Source organism: Ranitomeya variabilis, chromosome 2 (genome assembly GCF_051348905.1).
Source record: "Ranitomeya variabilis isolate aRanVar5 chromosome 2, aRanVar5.hap1, whole genome shotgun sequence".
Lineage (NCBI taxonomy): Eukaryota > Metazoa > Chordata > Amphibia > Anura > Dendrobatidae > Ranitomeya > Ranitomeya variabilis.
Genome location: NC_135233.1, coordinates 1,103,747,866 through 1,103,769,411, shown reverse-complemented (window position 1 = coordinate 1,103,769,411; position 21,546 = coordinate 1,103,747,866). Strand labels below are relative to the sequence as shown.

Genomic DNA, 21,546 nt, shown 5'->3' with positions numbered 1-21,546 from the left:
GAGGGCATTCTAAGGGATGCTATACTGGAGTATCTGAAGAGGAATAACCTCATGACCCAGTATCAGCACGGGTTTACTAGGGACCGATCATGTCAGACTAATCTGATCAGCTTCTATGAAGAGGTAAGTTCCGGACTGGACCAAGGGAGCCCAGTAGATGTAGTGTATATGGACTTTTCCAAAGCTTTTGATACGGTGCCACACAAAAGGTTGATACATAAAATGAGAGTAATGGGGATAGGGGAAAATATGTGCAAGTGGGTTGAGAGCTGGCTCAGGGATAGGAAACAAAGGGTGGTTATTAATGGAGCACACTCGGACTGGGTCGCGGTTAGCAGTGGGGTACCACAGGGGTCAGTATTGGGCCCTCTTCTTTTTAACATATTTATTAATGACTTTGTAGGGGGCATTCAGAGCAGAATTTCAATATTTGCAGATGACACTAAACTCCGCAGGGTAATCAATACAGGGGAGGACAATTTTATATTACAGGATGATTTATGTAAACTAGAAGCTTGGGCTGATAAATGGCAAATGAGCTTTAATGGGGATAAATGTAAGGTCATGCACTTGGGTAGAAGTAATAAGATGTATAACTATGTGCTTAATTCTAAAACTCTGGGCAAAACCGTCAATGAAAAAGACCTGGGTGTATGGGTGGATGACAAACTCATATTCAGTGGCCAGTGTCAGGCAGCTGCTACAAAGGCAAATAAAATAATGGGATGTATTAAAAGAGGCATAGATGCTCATGAGGAGAACATAATTTTACCTCTATACAAGTCACTAGTGCGACCACACTTAGAATACTGTGCACAGTTCTGGTGTCCGGTGTATAAGAAAGACATAGCTGAACTGGAGCGGGTGCAGAGAAGAGCGACCAAGGTTATTAGAGGACTGGGGGGTCTGCAATACCAAGATAGGTTATTACACTTGGGGCTGTTTAGTTTGGAAAAACGAAGACTAAGGGGTGATCTTATGTTAATGTATAAATATATGAGGGGACAGTACAAAGACCTTTCTGATGATCTTTTTAATCATAGACCTGAGACAGGGACAAGGGGGCATCCTCTACGTCTGGAGGAAAGAAGGTTTAAGCATAATAACAGACACAGATTCTTTACTGTAAGAGCAGTGAGACTATGGAACTCTCTGCCGTATGATGTTGTAATGAGTGATTCGTTACTTAAATTTAAGAGGGGACTGGATGCCTTTCTGGAAAAGTATAATGTTACAGGGTATATACACTAGATTCCTTGATAAGGCGTTGATCCAGGAAACTAGTCTGATTGCCGTATGTGGGGTCGGGAAGGAATTTTTTTCCCCATGGTGGAGCTTACTCTTACCACATGGGTTTTTTTTTTGCCTTCCTCTGGATCAACATGTTAGGGCATGCTAGGCTATGGGTTGAACTAGATGGACTTAAAGTCTTCCATCAACCTTAATAACTATGTAACTATGTAACATTAATATCCCCTATATATAATGCTTTGTTACTGTTGATATTTGTGTAATTTCTATGCATTCAATACTCCCATGTTGGGAGACCTTTGTGATATACTTTAAATAAAAATTATTGAAACAAAAAAAGAAAAAACACATACCCCCTTCCAAGGGGAGGGACAGAATGTGTGGGAGCCTCATGAGCTGCACACAGTTTTTGGTCCCACTCTCGAGTATGCCCCTTAGCCACACCCATTTGTCATTTCTTTCTACCCTGGCAGGAGGAGATGTCACATGGGCGGTGGCAGTGAGGGGTGTTCGGCCCATGACTCAGGACGTAGACCCAACTCTTGGTCTCCCATTTAGATACGACACTTGGATCAAAAATCATCCGTTTGAACAGCACCATAGAATAACATGGGAACGAGTGTGAAAACTACAGATGGCACTTGTCTGAGAAAATCGGTGCAGGAGCCCTAAAAGTAAGAAATCAGGAGTTTTGGAACCTCGATACTGGAGCCAGTTTGCCCCATGGCAGCAGTGTGGAGAAGGCGCCAATGTCTTCTTCTGACTAAACATTACGCCATTCAGAACAGCGGTATTTTTTTCTTCCACTTTCCCCTCACCAGCTCGTACCGGCAGAGATCAGATGTCACTTACAGTTTATGGCGCGGAGCTTCACATCCCGCCACTGATGGAGGTGAATAAGGCAGATAGGTGGTGGCACTATGTAGATGTTGGACCTCCACTGATCTGATATTGTTGACTCATCCCAAGTATACGTCATCAATCACAGAAGTCCGGAACACTATACCGCCGCTCCAGATCATTTGCTAAATTCTAGTAGTTATTTCTTAGGATTCCACCAGATCGGGGGATCGAGGTGGATCACTGATCCTTACTCTATTCTGCATTGTTGTGATATTAATAATCCATCGATGTGAATAGCTTCTCTCATTTCCTCCACCTTCCCATCACTTCTCACCTTTGCAATTCTTCCTGGCTCTAAACATTCCTGGAGCGTTGTCTTGTCATCTGCTGTAACCACCAGAGGCCTGGAACGACAGACGGGCTAGTACAGTGCATACAACGGTGCATATACGGTATGTACACAGGGCATACAACGGTGCGGCAGGAAGAACCGAACCAAAGGTCAAAACTTCAGAAATGATTCATTCTCACTTTATGACAAGGCTGCAAGTTTACAGCAATTCTAGCAAAATATGGAATTATGTAAGTAGCATCCGACTCTGGGGCATCGTCACCATGTCAGATCAAAGCAACTGCTCCCACTAATGATCCACAAAATTAGGAAACATGGAACCAAATATTGGACTGTTTGGACATCATGTCACTCTCTGCAAGGAGAAACGATACTTCTTGGATCCATATATGACCCCAGTTCAGTGCCCATATAATAGTGCCATACATGGTCTGAATGATACTGCCATAAAGTCTCCAAATAATGCTGCCAGTTAGTGTCCACATAAAAGTGCCAAACATTTCCCACCCAATACCGCCAGTCAATAAGCAAATAAAAAGCACATTCAGTGTCCAAATAATACTGCGGTATATAATCATGATTCATGGTGAAGTCCCCGATAAACTGGTGCCGATTATTAACTTGGTAGAATTAAGTTCCGACCTGCACATCTATGATTCTTATAATACAACCATGACAATATTCTGCTGGCCTTGAAGCAGCCCATTGACACTGTCACATGGAGGATACACCAAGTCTGGAGATACTATATCCACAGCTGGCCCTGTAGTCATATGTACAGGGGTCCTGTATATAAGCCATGATGGACACTTCCTGTGATGGGATGTTGAAGGCCCTATATGTATCTTAATAGAGGGGTCCCCTGCTGTCGGAGAGGTTGGTGTCCGAGTCTGCAGTTGTAAAAACAGAGGCACACCATACCAGAAGTAGGCAGTTGAGCCCGTCTAGGGCATGGACCCTCCATCACCAGCTTATTATTGCCTACAAAACACAATATGGGACAATGGTTTCCCACATAAAAACAACACAGTTACATTACCTGTAATTATCAGCATCCTGTACACTAATCATTTTTTGGAACTTGGCCACAGCTCTCCTCACTCTTATATCAGTATCATAACAGAAAGTTTTATTTCTGGAGATCAGACAGTCATTTCATTGTGTGAAATCCATTGTGGTTGAAGATAAGTCAGCAATATCTGACGACATCTCCACAATGTAATCATCACTGCACTGAAGACTATAAAAGTTACTACCAGCCGATGCTGCTTAAATAGTTCTCGAGAACTCAGTATTAGTGTGTGGACCTGTCTTGTACTTCAAACTTAGATGGAATTGGCAGAGTCCCCTACATGAATCTCAGGATGCCACAGCAGGCGATACATTGACGACGTTTTTTTTTTTTACAGATCTGTGTTACTAACCTGTTCATGCCAGGGAGGTTACTCCAGAAGTATCTGATGCGATGAGCCGCAGATACTGTGCTGGCGTCAATCTTTACTGGGTTCATCTGGAAGAAGAAAACCTTAATTAATGAGCATTTCGACCCTGATTTATGTGGGGAATGTAGAATGGGGCAAATCAGTGTGAAAGACTCAAATACAGTGTAATATTGCATCATACATACGGTGGTGACATCTTAGTACTGCTGACGCCGTGCGCACAGTATTGTATTTCACAATCAGGACGTACTCAAAATCCGGATTACATACAGCCCCAGGGGTTAAAGTTTTGCTCCACATGTGAACATTACATTACAATGTATAACTGGATATTGCACAGTCTGTTATTTTGCACTACCTTGCTTCACTTACATCATACCGTTATACTCCAATCACATACAGAGCTGCATTTAGATTTGTGATTCTTTTCCATTTCTGGACTTCTCAGCTTGGGATGTAACTAGAGTATGACACATTGAATTTATATACAACTCTGACCCCTAACCACTGCAATATTTTCTTAATGACAAGGAAATCTGTAAGCACTTAGATTCCTTGGTCACTATTAGTCATGGCATCTAAGGGGTTGACCATCGTGGATCAGAGTTACATCCAATCCCGGCTGGTGTAAGCCTTGCTTTCTAACACAGCTGTAGGGCCATATATTTACAGTTATCAGATGAAAGCCTCTTCGAGCAGTAGCAATTAGGCTAACTACACCGCCGCAATTGCTTCTCACCTCCAGATGCTGGGATATCGTTCTCTTGAAATTGTTTTCCATGGAGGCGACATTTTCAAATATCCAGAAGAATGGTCGATCTTCACCAGGCTGCGGCTTGATTATGTGCAACAAACGGGTGAAGTCAAAGAAGAGTGGTCCGGTGCCCCCTGGTGAAGGCAACACATGCTCGTCAGATACAATCGAGGCTAGTCCTACACATCTACAGAAGAACAGAATTATAATCCAACGATCGACTTACCATATAGACCTTTCCGCAAGGGATTGACCACAGATAGGTCATTACATGGACTTCCACCAATCAGTAGATCGAAAGGACCCCACTCCTCGATCTACAGAAACATCCGTTATAAAGTCTCAGCAGAATTGTGTGAAATAATAGAATATTAGGTGGCGTTTTCTCTTCTTCATACGATCATAATGTAGTAATCTCCTCATTATCTGGTGCTATTATCTAGCGATCATCCTTAATCACCAGGTATGGAGCAGGCACATTTCTGTGTAGGCTTCCTCTATATGGGTACACAAATAGTAAATGACATGGTAAATGATGTTTTTTAGATACGTTTTCCTATAGATCAGGAGGAGGCGAGAATACCGCACTTTCATGAACAGCCATCAACAACTGCGATTGGGTGTCTCTAATCACTGGGATCGGTCTTCATGATTAGCCGATCCTCCCTCCGCCATGTGATGTAGGGACACGGGGCAGAGGAAGAATAGATAGATTTGCTTGTACTTTCCCACATTTTTCTGTTACAGGAATAAAGAATAGTACAGTGTGACAACACCTCAGATATTACCAATCATTTTTTTTACTATTAGCAACTAAAAATTGTCTACGACGGTGGCTCCATGTATGTGCAGTCAATGGAAGCATCTCTTAGAAAGGAAGAAGATGGGAACTCTAGCTCCACCTACTTTAATTAACAATTCAAAAGTCAATATCCACCTATGAGGAGCTAGCCATGGACTAAAGATTATTTGACCAATGCACGGAGAGCGGAGTCCATGGCTCTAAGGGATGCAGATCAGGGATGCATGGAGCACCGTTTGCGTCAATATTATTGTGTTTTATTACATATTTTCTTGCTGTTTTATTAAAGATTTGGTTGCTCGTCAGTTCATGCTCAGGAATCAATGTTTCCATTCAGTGAGAGTAAGCAGAGGAAGACGAGCAGACTAAATCTTATGTATACCTAAGGCCAAACCCAAGAGTAGTAATCAAGGAACTCAGTCATTCCAATGTTCGCGTAACCGGTAGTTCCATTGTGTGGATGTGGATTGTAGACTCAAGGGAGCCGTCACTACAGGGGGTCTCACATGCAGTCCAAGGTGATGGGCTTCTGGAATATTCTTCATTCTTTGAGCTAAAAGCTAATTTTTAAGGGGGAGGAAGAAAAAGAAGCCGCTTGTTTGGTCAGGCAGTTGGAAGAGTGACTTCCAAGGAAGAGGATCGAGAATGGTGTCTTGGAGCACATAGATGGATGATCTATGGAGTTGGAGATCGGTTGTTGGCTGGCGGGGTATCCATGAGCTATGGTCGTGATATCCATCGTCTGGAGGAACATAGGCTGTGCACTATACCGCCTGGAGATACCAAAACGGGGGCAGTGGAACTACCGATCCCAGGTTGGAAACTTGTGGACTGAGGACATTGTATTTTGGCCATCTACCTGGATTTGTTGTAAAACCAAGGAATAAAACATAGCTGCACCGTTAACCTTCCCATGTGACCATTTCCACCCACAACCTCAGATCCTCACACCACCCTTTATAGGGGCTGTCCCCTTTCAAAAGGAATTTTTCTTATAAAATAGTTTTTTATGATTAAAATACCAATTTAGCTTTACACACCCTTCCCAGCTCCGGCACCGAGTCTCCACCGCTGCTCCCGATGTCTGCACCACTATAACCAGTGCAACCCGCAGCCACTGATTATCTGCAGTGCTGTCAACATGACGTCAGCGGTGCAGACAACAGCAGAAACTGGCAGCAGTGGCAAGGAGTCCATGCTGGACCAGGGGAGGGGGAGTAATTTTCTTTTTTTTTTTTTTTTTTTTTTAGAAATGAAGGGGAACTTATAGGAAAAGCCCTTTAAAGTCAGAGGCGTAATGATCGCAGTCACAGAGGGTGCGACTGCGACCGTGCAGGACGGGGGCCGCCGACACCAGCTAATATTTCAGCTCGATGTATGACTGAGGAGGCGCAGGAAGGTGGAATGCATTGTAGCAAAGAGGCCCGCTGGTCCCTGTACTGCAATATTACTGGCATTGCACGGCAGGGATGCCATGTGCTGCCCGTCGCTTGCACTCTGAAGTAATCTGCCGGCTTCTGCACCTGCTGCAGACGAGAACGACATGTGCTGTGGGAGTGGGAGAAGGTAAGTAAGAAAAATGTTATGCGTTAAAACAGAGTGGCAGAATGGGGGGACATATATACCAGGATGGGGGACATATATACCAGGATGGGCCCAGGGTGAGGGACATATATGTCAGGATGGGGATTAGTAGATTCAAGGTACATTACGTTTTTGTGATCAGTGATGACTGTGACCGGGTGAACTGCCTCCTCCAAAAAATTACGCCACTCCTCAAATGGCCAAAAGGTCCCTATTATCTACATCATAGTTTCTTGCGGCCGACGACAACTTTTTGGAGAAGAAGGCGAATAGATGACATATACTAAGTGACGACCCTTGAGACAATACAGCCTTGACCTCCACCTCCGAAGCATCAACCTCGACAATAAATGGTTGAGAAGCCTCGGGTTGGATGAGTAGCGGCGCAGTGGAAAAATATGTCTTCAAAGAAGAAAATGCCTGCTGAGCACAGTCAGACCACTTCGAGAAGTCTGCACCTTTTCTAGTCATGTCAGTGAGGGGTCTGACAATAGATGAGAAGTTTCAGCTAAATTTCCGGTGATAATTTGCAAACCCCAAAAAGCATTGTAATGCTTTCAGATTTTCTGGGAGGTTCCACTCGGACCTTATAAGGATCCATACGGAAACCTGCAGTTGACACTAGAAAACCTAAGAACTGAACTTCTTGTATGGCATATACACACTTCTCCAACTTGGTGTACAGTTTATTATCCTGTAGAACCTGTAACATCTGCATGACATGTACCTGATGAGACTTGAGATTGGGCGATCACCCACGAGGTGACGGAAGATGTCATTAACGGAATGTTGGAACATGGCGGGAGCATTAGTCAAATCGAAAGGTTTTCATAATGCCCTTCTGGGGTGTTAAAAGCAGTCTTCCACTCATCCCCCTCCTTAATCAGATTACTGGCTTCCCTGAGATGAAACTTGGAGAACCATTTTGCCCAAATAATCTGATTGAACAAATCAGGTATGAGTGGTAGGGGACATTGTAACGCTCGCGCCGAGACTGGTTGGCGCGGGCGCCTGGGGGTGTGGCCCCACTGGACCACAGACCGAACTTCCCTGGAAGGGGCGTAACTAAGTAGCTTCCTAGGTGTTCGCTGGAGCCTCTGATGGTGAGGTCAGACTTGTGCAATAGGAAGCTACCAGGTACCACTCCAGGGTGGAGTCGGACTGTGGATGCTGATCCCACCGGGGACAAGACACAGGCAGGCAGGCATGGCTGTGACACTGGCTGACAGACGGGTATGGCAGAGGTCCTGACGGGCAGACTGGCTTGACGGAGATACAGGCAGGCAGACAGGCGCGGCTGGCACTCAGGCAGACAGGCGGGCACGGCTGGTACTGGCAGACAGGGCTGATACTCTGGTAGGAACTGGTATTCAGATGGTTGTATGGAAACAGGTAAGAACCTGTTCAGACTGGAGAACATAAAGAAACAGGTAGAGACCCGTACGGCAAGTTGCAGAATAAAGATGGAGCAAGAGTGGAAGCAAAGCAGAATCACAGGAGGCGGAGTAAGAGCAGGAGGTAGAGCTAAGAGTAGAGAAGGAGAAGGCAGAGCTATGAGCAGAGAAGGAGAAGGCAGAGCAAAGAGTAGAGAAGGAGAAGGCAGAGCAGAGAGTAGAGACGCAGGAGGCGGAACCAAGAGCGGAGACGCTGGAGGCGGAACCAAGAGCCAGAACCGCAGGAGGTAACGCCAAGAGCAAAAGAGTGCAGAACCACAGGTTGTGGCGAGGAAAGCTGAGAAGCACAGAACCACAGGTTGTGGCAGAACAGAGCAGAGATATGCAGAACCACTGATAGTGGCAAGCAGAGCAGAGAGATAAGGCGGAGGTACACACAGCAGAGTGGGAAATGACAAATTACAAAGAAGGAACAGGAACGGACATAGACCAGAGTTCAGACAGGAACGGACATGGATACACAAACAGAACACAGATGAAGGCCTGCAGTATTGCAGCCCTCTGAGACAGGAAACAGACACGACCTGGCAGCTCATGCTAGCTAATGCTAACTGAGGGGAATAGTTTGCTCAGGCCTCCTCCAATGGGTGAGGATGCCTTAAGTATTAGAGGCCTCAAGGCTATTGGCCAGGAACAACCAAGGGAGGTGCACACAGTCTCAATAAGAATCTGGAGTGGCTGGCGCCGCCCCCCTATGCACACAGCCAGGAAGTGTACACAGAGCAAGCCGCCATGAAGCACATGGCATGGAGCCGGCAGCAGACAGATCTCACAGCATGGCACTGGGTGAGTGAGTGGATGTAACAGGCAGATTGGGAATGGAAGGCCATGCAGTGATGCCGGCAGGGTAGTTACAGACATGAGTCCTGGCCATAATCCATTTTAACTCAACAAAGTCTAAACAGGGACTCAAGCCTCCATCTTTCTTCATAACGAAGAAGAACCCAGGCGAAGCTGAGGGTCTAATGTGTCCCTTGGACACACTCCTAGAAATATAGTCTTTCATGGCCTGTCTCTCAGGGCCTGGAAGATTATATAATCTGGTCTTGGGCAACTTTGATCCTGGAAGCAAGTTTACAGGACAGTGATACACATGATGGGGAGGCAGTTGTTGACACCGCTTCTCAGAGAACACCTCCTCAAAATCAGCCAGAAAAGAAGGAATGGTTTTAGTGAAGACATTAGAGATAATTGTACCTAGGCAATTATTCTTGGAAAAATCACTCCACTTAATTATCTCTCTGGCCTGATAGTCTATGACCAGATTATGGTTAGTCAATCAGGGAAGACCCAACATAATAGGAGTACAGAGACCTTCCAGAAGATAACAAGAAAGCAGCTCCCTGTGACGAGACCCTACAAAAAAGGTCACAGTATACACTAAACGAAGGGTCGCTTTATACACTACACGATGGGTCACTTTATACACTACATGAAGGGTCACTTTATACACTACATGAAGGGTCACTTTATACACTACATGGAGGGTCACTTTATACACTACACGGAGGGTCACTTTATACACTACATGAAGGGTCACTTTATGCACTGCATGAAGGGTCACTTTATACACTACATGAAGGGTCACTTTATACACTATACGGAGGGTCACTTTATACACTACACGGAGGGTCACTTTATACACTACACGGAGGGTCACTTTATACACTACAAGGAGGGTCACTTTATACACTACATGAAGGGTCACTTTATACACTACACGGGGGGTCACTTTATACACTACATGAAGGGTCACTTTATACACTACACAAAGGGTCACTTTATACACTACATGAAGGGTCACTTTATACAATACATGAAGGGTCACTTTATACACTACATGAAGGGTCACTTTATGCACTGCACGAAGGGTCACTTTATAAACTACATGAAGGGTCACTTTATACACTACATGAAGGGTCACTTTATACACTACACGAAGGGTCACTTTATACACTACACGAGGGGTCACTTTATACACTTCCTGTGTAAATCTTCCCTGACCCAGAAGTGCAGAGTCTATAAGTCTGAGGGGGACGGGCTTCACAAGAGAACTTCAGAAAAGACCAAGGTCCTGTGTGACCGAGCGTCCACCACTCTCCAGTAGGATGGATATTATCTCACTTTTTGTACTTATAATCCCTTCTGCGTGTAAGAAATCCTGAGATCCACATACGGAGGAGACATATACACCCAGAGTGTTTTTCTCCACACAACGTGGGGATAGAAGTTTCCTGACAGCTTTTTGTGCTTTGGTGAAGGACAGACCCCAGTGAAATGTCCCTTTTGACCACAGCCCCCCACCATCTTGCGGCAGCCTTATCTGATGTTGCTGACCTGTTTGCGGGTGATGTTCTGCACATCTCCCACATATGTGATCTCTCCCGGGTGACGGCTTCTTCCCACGGCGATGGCGTCCTCGCACACCTCGGAGGCGACATACTGCTTTACTCCTATTCCCAGGGTTTTCAGCACCAGCAGTCCTGTGTAACACGGAGAAATGGAAGATGTGCATGCAGATCGTCAGCTAAGATTTCTGGACTCTACGGATATTTTTCTGCAATGTGTTTTCTGACTTCTCCGCAGGATCTCCATCCTGACCACCATATGAATGGACAGGTCACTGACCGCCAAGATTCAGAACTTGGCTCTCCTGAAACACTCTGTGCTGCTCATGATCTTGCCCCATCCACTATGTAGCTATCAGCCTGTGCCCTCACACTAGATCAGCCCTCTTGTCTCCTGAAATACTTTGCACTGCTGTGACCATCTGTCGCTCCGCTCACCTGTAGCGATTCCATCAAAGAGGGACAGCACTCTTATCGGCTTCCTCCTGCTTGCTGGTATCGGGGGATAAAGCACTGGTGGGTCCTGTTAATGCACATTCAATATTAGGTAATGACCGTTAACCCCTCAGCTGCCTTGTGTCGGACCCCGTGCCCACCCATGCTTTCTCACATAGTCCAGGTTGTGGGTGTTGGACAGCAGACACTCCAGGTGGTTGGCCCAGTCTTCCCGCCTCTGCAGTAAATCATGGACGCTCTCTTCTCTGCACATGTAGCAGTACCAGGGGTCTTGCTTTATAGCCTCCTGAGATGTACCCTGTCCCACCAACAAGTCGACACAGTCCACACAGAAGCACCTGGAACACAAAGGGTTATTGTTCTCCGTGTAAGCAGTTAGATATGTGCACATGAGACAAGAGGAATCAGAATGACGAGAAATTAACAAGTCTGGAAATCCAGTAAATTAGAAAAATGTAATGATACAGTATCGAGTGTGACCAGCAGGTGGCAGCAAAGTACCTCTTACCACAATAATAATAATAATAATAATTTTTATATAGCGCCAACATATTCCGCAGCACATTACAATTAAGCGGGGACATGTACAGACAATAAATTCAGTACAAGTTAAGACAATTTAATCAGTGACATTAGGAGTGAGGACCCTGCTCACAAGCTTACAATCTACAAGGAAATGGGAAACTTCTTCTTCTGAGACAGGCTCAAAGAGGTCTAGTGAGCTTGAGGTGCGGCAGGGAAGGGGATCCAGGCACTGAGGAGATTGGGCTGAGATATCCTGATGGATGTGGTTGATTTTTTCTAAGAAAAAAGTGGCCAGATCCTCACCGCTGAGGTTAGTGATGGGGGCCTGTACTTTAGGTTTCAGGAGGGAGTTTAAGGTTTCAAAAAGTCGTTTTGGGTTGTTGGATAGTGAGGTGATGAGGGTGGTGAAGTAGGATTGTTTGGCCAGATGAAGGGCAGAGTTACTATAGCAATTTACAGTATTATTATTACTTATTTTTATAGCACCATTAATTCCATGGTGCTGTACATGAGAAGGGGTTACATCAAAATACAAATATCACTTACAGTAAACAAAACTAACAATGACAGACTGGTACAGAGGGGCGAGGACCCTGCCCTTGTGGGCTTACATTCTACAGGATTATAGGGAAGGAGACAGTAGGTCAGGGGTTGCGTTAGCTCCGATGGTGTTGAGGTGGCCGTGTGGTCATTACCGGCTGTAAGCTTCTTTGAAGAGATGGGTTTTCAGGTTTCTTTTGAAGGATCCAAATGTGGTGGATAACCAGACGTGTTGGGACACAGAATTCCAGAGGATGGGGGATATTCTGGAGAAGTCTTGGAGGCAGTTGGGTGAGGAGCGAACAAGTGTGGAGGAGAGAAGGAAGTCTTGGGAGGACCAGAGATTACGTGAGGGAAGATATCGGGAGATTAGGTCAGAAATATACAGAGGAGAAAGGTTGTAGATGGCTTTGTAGGTCAGTGTTAGTAGTTTAAACTGGATATGCTGCGAAATTGGGAGCCAGTGAAAGGATTTGTAAAGAGGGGAAGCAGAAGTGTAGAGAGGAGAGACATTAATAAGTCGGGCTGCAGAGTTAAGGATGGACTGGAGAGGTGCGAGAGTGTTAGAAGGTAGGCCACAGAGGAGGGTGTTGCAGTAGTCGAGGTGGGAGATGATGAGGACATGCACAAGCATTTTGGTAGAGTGAGGGTTGAGGAAAGGACGGATTCTGGAAATATTTTTGACCTGGAGGCGACTGGAGGTGGCGAGAGCTTGGATGTGCGGGTTGAAGGACAGGGCAGAGTCCAGGGTTACTCCGAGGCATCGGATTTCGGGGACAGGGAAAGTGTGATTTCATTTATTTTGATAGATAGATCAGGTAGGGAAGATGTGCCAGATGGAGGAAAGATAATTAGTTCAGTTTTGTCCACATTGAGCTTGAGGAAGTGATTGGAGAAGGAGGATATGGCTGATAGACACTCAGGGATTCTGGAGAGCAGAGAGGTGACATCTGGGCCAGAGAGGTTGATCTGAGGGTCGTCAGCATATAGATGGTACTGGAAGCCATAGGACCTTATAAGTTGTCCTAGGCCGAGTGTATAGATTGAGAAGAGGGGGCGCGATGAAGAGTTAGTATGGGAGTAGGAAACATTAAATGTGCGGTTGGTAAGGTATGAGGAGATCCAGGATAGGGCGAGGTCTTTGACCCCAAAGGAAGAGAGGATCTGTAGTAGGAGGCAGTGGTCAACTGTGTCAAAGGCAGGGGACAGGTGTAGAAGGAAGAGAATAGAGAATTGTCTGTTAGCTTTGGCTGTAAGTAAGTCGTTAGTAATTTTGGTCAGGGCAGTCTCAGTGGAATGGTTGGGATGGAAGCCAGATTGTAGGTTGTCTAAGAGAGAGTTAGATGCAAAGTAAGAGGAAAGTTCAGCATGGACGTGCTGCTCAAGGAGTTTGGATGCAAATGGGAGCAAAGATATGGGGCAATACCTTGGGTCAAGGGATGGCTTTTTGAGGATAGGTGTGATTGTGGCATGTTTGAAGGCAGAGGGGAATGTACCAGAAGTTAGTGATAGGTTGAAGAGATGGGTTAGGGATGGGATTAGTGTGGTGGTGAGGTTGGGGTGGGATGGGGTCAAGCGCACAAGTGGTGAGGTGTGATTTGGAGAGAAGATGAGCAAGCTGCCCTTAAGTAATTTTGGAGAGGGAGGTTATGGGGTTTGGGCATTGGTCTGGTGTACAAAGGAGGTGTGGTGGTTTGACAACAAAGACTTGCCTTGTTTGGTCGATCTTATTTTTGAAGTGCTTGGCAAAGTCCTTGGCAATGATTAGGGAACTCGGAAGGGGCAGTGTGGGGGCGGAGGAGGGAGTTAAAAGTGTTGAACAACTGTTTGGGGTTGTAGGATAGGGAAGATACGAGGGTTGTGAAGTAGGCCTGTTTATCAGAGGTGAGAGCTGATTTGAATGCCAGTGTTGCTTGTTTGAGTGCAGTGAAGTCGTCTTGCGAATGGGTTTTCTTCCAACGCCGTTCTGCAAATCTGGATACTTGCTGAAGCTTTTTAGTGATGTTATTGTGCCAGGGAAAAGATATGCATACCAACGGGATCAACCATCAAAAAATACAACTTTATTTATAGAAAAAAGGCACAATAGAGCAAGACATACATTTAAAAACATTTAAAAAACCCTTGTCCTCTCATTGCTCATTTTTGTTTAACCTTGTGTTTCTTGTTTGACTCTAGATCCTGTGGACATGTTCACTGCTTTGGTCCCTATTTAGCTTGAATATGAAGAAAACATCATGGATCCGAGAATTGTCGACCCCCTGGCCCACTGGCTCTTCATTCGCCTTGTTTTTCCACTTATTTTGTGTTTTGTTCTTTGATAATTTATATCTGCTGCCAGCTATACTATGTACTGAGTTTCATTGATTGTTATTCTTTGTGGGCATAATCCACCGATTAGGCGTTTGGATCCTTTTGGGTTAATTAATAAATATAAATTTGTATATTTTATGTTGGAAATGTATGTTGGCTTTATCACAGCGCCACTCTCTTTGCGTCTATATTACGTTCTGGGCGGGTATGCTTTATTGCACAGGCATTAGTACCATCTACCTTTTTTCTATCTTAAGGGTCATCCTTAGTCCGCATGCTAAAAAACGTACGTGTTGCAGTGTAATCCCGGTGCATGATAGTAACTAGCTGCTGATGCAACGGTACCTACTAACATGCTCTGCTTTGAGATCTAGCGGGGGGCTTCTCTGATGTCATGGCTTTACCCTTACCTACAATCTGTGTGTCTTTCGTCGGCACCAATTGTTTATTAAGTGTGCTGTTTTCATTTGGTGCTTTTTGCGATCGCTCCTATTTGTGCCGTATGCTTTACCCATTTATGTGAACCTTTGGGTACACCCTTTAAATCAGTTGGCTGCACTGCGCATGCGTTTATTACTGGCCTTCGATCATTAAGGGCTCTTTTTTGGTATACTTTTTTGAATCCTCGCCGTTTGCGTGTGTTCTTTTTTCCTGGTGCCATCCTCCTATGGGGTAGGCTAACATTAGCCCAGTGGCCCTGGAGTGTGTGTTACTCTCGCCTGTATTCCAACTATGTTGGTTTATGCACATTTATTCTTCTAAGTAAAGTCGTCGGACTGTATGGACACTCAATTCCGGGCTGTTCGGCCATCAAAAGTATCTCTTGCTTGTATATGGTATATATGCCTTGGTGCCTAGTTACACATACACTTCGGCAACATAGTGTCTCTGACCTCCTGCTTAGGCTTCTTTCACACTTCAGTTTTTTGGCATCAGTCACTTCCGACATAATGACGGATCGACGGATCCGTCACAATAGTTGAAAAAACGGATGTAACGGATCCGTTTTTTTGACGGATCCGTTACTCGGGGGTTGTATATACTTTTTGGAGCATGCGCAATTGAAAAAAATTGAAAAAACGGATTGGGGCGACGGATCCGCCGAAATGACGGTCGCGACGGATCCGTCGCCCATAGGTGGCCATTCTATGAAATGACGGACGCGATGGATCCGTCGCGATCTGCCATTTCAACGCAGACAAAAAATGTTGCAATGACCGTCAATGTCTAGATGACGTCCGCCAAATTTTGACGGATCCGTCGCATGACGGATGGAACGGACGACCATCCGTCACAATCTGTCGCTAATGCAAGTCTATGGGGAAAAAAACGGATCCGTCGAAAAAAAAAACGGATCCGTTTTTTGAGGAAAATGGCGGATTTAGACTGACGCCAAACAACTGAAGTGTGAAAGAGGCCTTATCTGCAGTGGAGTGAACTTACTGAACCGGAAATCATTGCCGGTCTGTTCATGCTGCAAGGAGACCTCACGCTGCCTCATCCTTACAGGTGATATTTATCTTGCTTAATCATCTGGCTATATTAGAGCGAGCACAAACTTTTTGTCTTACATTCCCCTGATGAAGACGCTCTCATAGCGTCGATACGCGTGGGGCTCCAGTTCCCCCCCAGGACTAGCACAAGCATTTGCTATTGGGCTACCGCATCTTTACTTGGCTCTTGTGACGCTTTGTTTCCGGACCCTTGGGTGATATATCCCGGTTATTAAACAGCATTTGGTGCAATGAGATTTCTTGCACAGGGTGAATGGGTCTAGGATTTGTGACTTTAAGTTTAATTCCTGTATTTATTTATTTGTGAGTAATTGATCAGCGCACACAGGGTATAGCTGGTAGCAGAGTAATGTGTATTGGTGCATATATTTGTATATGTATATGGACTTTTCATGAATTTACCTCATTTTGCTTAGTGCTCTTAGCTATTTATTTCCAACTGTCTGGGGGGGTGCATATGTCTTATCAGCCATGTGCCGTCTCTTGGTTTTATAAATGTTTTTAAATGTATGTCTTGCTCTATTGTGCCTTTTTTCTATAAATAAAGTTGTATTTTTTGATGGTTGATCCCGTTGGTATGCATATCTTTTCTCTTGCTTAAAGTTCTTAATTACTTTATATATATACATATGCATATGGTTGATCCCTGATTTATTTGTGTCTGTGGTGCCTGCACTTTCTTTGTATAGTTATTGTGCCAGGGTTGTCTATTGATACGTCACACTCTGCCATGAACGAGAGGGGCAACTGTGTCAATAGCTGATGCGAGAGTGGCATTGTAGAAAGCAGTGGCACTGTCAGTGTCGTGGAGTGAGGATATGGAAGCTAGTGGTAGGATAGAGTCAGAGAGCGTGTGGGTGTCTAGGTGTGCGAGGTTCCTGCGTGGGTGAGCATGTTGCTGGATATGGGTGACAGGTGAGGAGGACAGGGATGAGAAAGTGAGTAGATGGTGGTCAGATAGAGGGAGAGGGGAGGTGGTGAAGTTAGATAGGGAGCAGAAACGAGTGAAGACCAGGTCTAATGTGTGTCCATCTGTGTGGGTGGCTGAGGAGGACCACTGAGTAAGACCAAAGGACGAAGTAAGGGACAGGAGTTTTGAGGCTGCTGACTGGTGGGTGTCAGTGGGGAGGTTGAAGTCACCCATGATGATGGTGGGAATGTCGGTCGTATATGACGGCCATTTGGAGGTTGTAGGGGGAGTAGATGCGGACAGAGTGGACTTCAAAAGAGGGGAGGATAAGGGAGGGTAGAGGTGGGATTGGGCTAAAGGTACAGTTTGAAGAAAGGAGAAGGCTCACTCCTCCACTATGTTTATTTCCAGGGCGAGGAGTGTGGGTGAAGTGGAGGCCGCCATAACATAGTGCAGCAGGGGAGGCTGTCTCAGAGGGTGTCAGCCATGTTTCGGTGAGGCCCAGAAAGAAAAGATTACGAGAGGTAAAGAGGTCGTGAATCATGTGGAGTTTATTGCAGATAGAGCGGGCATTCCATAGTAATCCAGAGAGAGGGTGCAGGGGGTGGGCGTCAGGGGCACAGGTTTGTGGTGGGCAAGATTTTGGGTGTTTATATTGGGTTGGGAGCCATAGGAGGGGGTAGTAATGGCAGGTATGAGCTGTGGGGGTCCAGGGTTGGGAGATATGTCTCCAGCAGTGAGGAGAAGTAGATAGAGAGAGCAGGTGGGAGAAGGAGAGTGGGCGGCTTGTTTTGTGTGTTATTAGGAGAGATCTGAGGTTGAGGAGCAGGTCAGCAGAGGAGGTCAGGTGGGGAGGCAAGATGGAAGGAGAGATTATTACTTGGTTAGAGGGTGCTGGGGTTTGGGGATAGCGAAGGAGAGTGAGGAATAATGGAGTCAAAACTGTTAGAGCGTATGTCAGCATGATGAGAGTAAGTGTGGTGGAAAGGGAAAGAAATGTAGTACATTTATTAACAGTGGTTAGTCGCACCTCCTGTTCACTTCTGGCTCATTTCTGCTGTCATCCTTTTAGAGACATCCTTCTAGAGACAGACCACTGTCCAGACAGACCTGTGTCTCTGAATTTATAACAGGCTAAGTGCACATGAAATAGGCCAGGTGTGATCAGGAGGGAGGGGCAGCAGGGAGACTGGTCACAGACACAGGTGGGGATTAATTAGAAGTCAGAAGGGAAAATGCAAGGGGAAATAGATCCAAATGGAAAGATAAAGCCAAACTGTGTATTGGCATCAAGGAATTAAAATGAGAAAACAGCCAGCGGACATACCAGGAATAGCAGGGTGAGGAAGATCAGGAAAGTTGGGTGATGGTGATGGGATTGTAGGCTTGTATGTAGGCTTTATTGCCACCTGGTAGCCAGAAGTGGCACTGCCTCCTCACTGTATCGCCTAGGATCCATTCTCTGTCCTGTATGAGCAGTGTGAATGTGTCCTTCATTATCAGGATTCCTGCCCTTCTCTCACCTCCAGCAGCTCCTCCTTCTGCATATTAGAATCTGTTCTCCGGAGATGCAGATACAGCAGTAACTCTGCCGCCCATCCTCTCCTATATGGTACCCCCAGCTCAGGAACCAGCTCTATATGGGAAACAGGCAAGTGGTCGGTACACAGGGACTGGGCTCAGGCCGATACTGACTCATGACCTCTGTATATCAGACTGGTCACACAGCCTCTGCATTACTGCAGCCACCTGCGATAATTACCGTGCATCTGCTGCACAGCGCCCCAATAAAGAGGGGGTGCAGGGTGGCGACATCCAGATCTCCGCAGGCAATGCAAAAATCTACAGGAAAGAAGAATCTGCGTCATGGCCGGGAGGTCGGCGGGAATTATTTATGAACATTAATCCCACAGCGCATTATTAAATGTCTATTGGTGTCTGTGACCCTCTATAGGCGGCCATCACCGAGGGTCCGGACACAGCCTGAGCCACCATGACAGATCCCACAGGGGCCGTCACCGAGGGTCCGGACACAGCCTGAGCCACCATGACAGATCCCACAGGGGCCGTCACCGAGGGTCCGGACAGAGCCTGAGCCACCATGACAGATCCCACAGGGGCCATCACCCAGGGTCCAGACACAGTCTGAGCCACCATGACAGATCCCACAGGGGCCATCACCGAGGGTCCGGACACAGCCTGAGCCACCATGACAGATCCCACAGGGGCCGTCACCGAGGGTCCGGACACAGCCTGAGCCACCATGACAGATCCCACAGGGGCCGTCACCGAGGGTCCGGACACAGCCTGAGCCACCATGACAGATCCCACAGGGGCCGTCACCGAGGGTCCGGACACAGCCTGAGCCACCATGACAGATCCCACAGGGGCCATCACCGAGGGTCCGGACACAGCCTGAGCCACCATGACAGATCCCACAGGGGCTGTCACCCAGGGTCCGGACTCAGCTAGAGCAACCATGACAGATCCCACAGGGGCCATCACCCAGGGTCCGGACTCAGCTAGAGCCACCATGACAGATCCCACAGGGGCCATCACCGAGGGTCCAGACACAGCCTAAGCCACCAGGACAGGGGACATCACCGAGGGTCCGGACTCAGCTAGAGCCACCATGACAGATCCCACAGGGGCCATCACCCAGGGTCCGGACTCAGTTAGAGCCACCATGACAGATCCCACAGGGGCCATCACCGAGGGTCCGGACACAGCCTGAGCCGCCATGACAGATCCCACAGGGGCCATCACTGAGGGTCCGGACTCAGCTAGAGCCACCATGACAGATCCCACAGGGGCCATCACCCAGGGTCCGGACTCAGTTAGAGCCACCATGACAGATCCCACAGGGGCCATCACCGAGGGTCCGGACACAGCCTGAGCCGCCATGACAGATCCCACAGGGGCCATCACCGAGGGTCCAGACACCGCCTGAGCCACCATGACAGATCCCACAGGGGCCATCACCGAGGGTCCGGACACAGCCTAAGCCACCATGACAGATCCCACAGGAGCCATCACCAAGGGTCCGGACTCAGCCTGAGCCACCATGACAGATCCCACAGGGGACATCACCGAGGGTCCGGTATCAGCCTGAGCCACCATGACAGATCCCACAGGGGCAACACTACGCTGTCCGGGGCAGATGTCACCGCAGGACAGAAGGTGGGCGATGGATCTCTGGAGAATATTATTACTATGGAAGGTTCCTCACCCGCCATTCTTCTCACCTCCCGCCGAACTTCATCGAAGAGAAGCCCTGAAAATATAAGGAGTCTCATAAACACGATACATCTTATCTGTGCCCATGTTATACCAAAGTCAGTACCCATGTTATACCATAGTCAGTGCCCATGCTATACCACAGTCAGTGCCCATGTTATACCATAGTCAGTGCCAAAGACATACCACAGTCAGTACCCAAGATATACCAGTCAGTGCCCATGTTATACAATAGTCAGAGCCCATGATATTCAATAGTCAGAGCCCATGATATACCATAGTCAGTGCCCATGTTATACAATAGTCAGTGCCCATGTTATACAATAGTCAGAGCCCATGATATACCATAGTCAGTGCCCGTGTTATACCATAGTCAGAGCCCATGATATTCAATAGTCAGAGCCCATGATATACAATAGTCAGAGCCCATGATATACCATAGTCAGTGCCCATGTTATACAATAGTCAGAGCCCATGATATTCAATAGTCAGAGCCCATGATATACAATAGTCAGAGCCCATGATATACCATAGTCAGTGCCCGTGTTATACCCCCATAGTCAGAGCCCATGATATACAATAGTCAGTGCCCATGTTATACAATAGTCAGAGCCCATGATATACCATAGTCAGTGCCCATGTTATACAATAGTCAGAGCCCATGATATACCATAGTCAGTGCCCATGTTATACCATAGTCTTTACCAATGTTATACCATAGTCAGTGCCAATGTTATACCATAGTCAGGGCCCATGTTATACCATAGTCCGTGCCAATGTTATACCATAGCCAGTGCCAATATTATACCATAGTCAGGGCCCATGTTATACCATAGTCAGGGCCAATTTTATACCATAGTCAGTGCTAATGTTATACCTTAGTCAGTGCCCAAGTTATACCATAGTCAGTGCCAATGTTATACCATAGTCAGTGCCCATGCTATACCATAGTCAGTGCCCAAGATATAGCAGAGCCAGTGCCCATGTTATACCATAGTCAGTGCCAATGTTATACCATAGTCAGTGCCCATGTTATACCATAGTCTTTGCCAATGTTATACCATAGTCAGTGCCCATGTTATACCATAGTCAGTGCCCATGTTATATCATAGTCAGTGCCAACATTATACCATAGTCAGTGCCAATGTTATACCATAGTCAGTGCCCATGTTATACCATAGTCAGCGCCAATGTTATACCATAGTCAGTGCCCATGTTATA

General features: G+C 46.5%; 1 protein-coding gene across 1 annotated transcript in view; it reads right to left on the bottom strand.

Annotated features, from left to right (window-relative positions):
- The window catches only part of LOC143810243 (DNA (cytosine-5)-methyltransferase 3A-like), a 32,697-nt gene extending 12,325 nt beyond the window's left edge, over nucleotides 1-20,372 (bottom strand). The window contains exons 1-10 of the mRNA XM_077293110.1: nucleotides 20,318-20,372; nucleotides 18,851-18,930; nucleotides 18,612-18,724; nucleotides 11,441-11,624; nucleotides 11,269-11,353; nucleotides 10,820-10,965; nucleotides 4,869-4,959; nucleotides 4,628-4,776; nucleotides 3,871-3,956; nucleotides 2,429-2,498 (exon numbers count right to left, since the gene is read on the bottom strand). Coding sequence (XP_077149225.1) covers nucleotides 2,429-2,498; nucleotides 3,871-3,956; nucleotides 4,628-4,776; nucleotides 4,869-4,959; nucleotides 10,820-10,965; nucleotides 11,269-11,353; nucleotides 11,441-11,624; nucleotides 18,612-18,724; nucleotides 18,851-18,930; nucleotides 20,318-20,324 — 1,011 coding nt within the window. The 5' untranslated portion in view covers nucleotides 20,325-20,372. The remainder of the gene's footprint in view (nucleotides 1-2,428; nucleotides 2,499-3,870; nucleotides 3,957-4,627; nucleotides 4,777-4,868; nucleotides 4,960-10,819; nucleotides 10,966-11,268; nucleotides 11,354-11,440; nucleotides 11,625-18,611; nucleotides 18,725-18,850; nucleotides 18,931-20,317) is intronic.
- Between the last annotated feature and the right edge of the window lie 1,174 nt (nucleotides 20,373-21,546).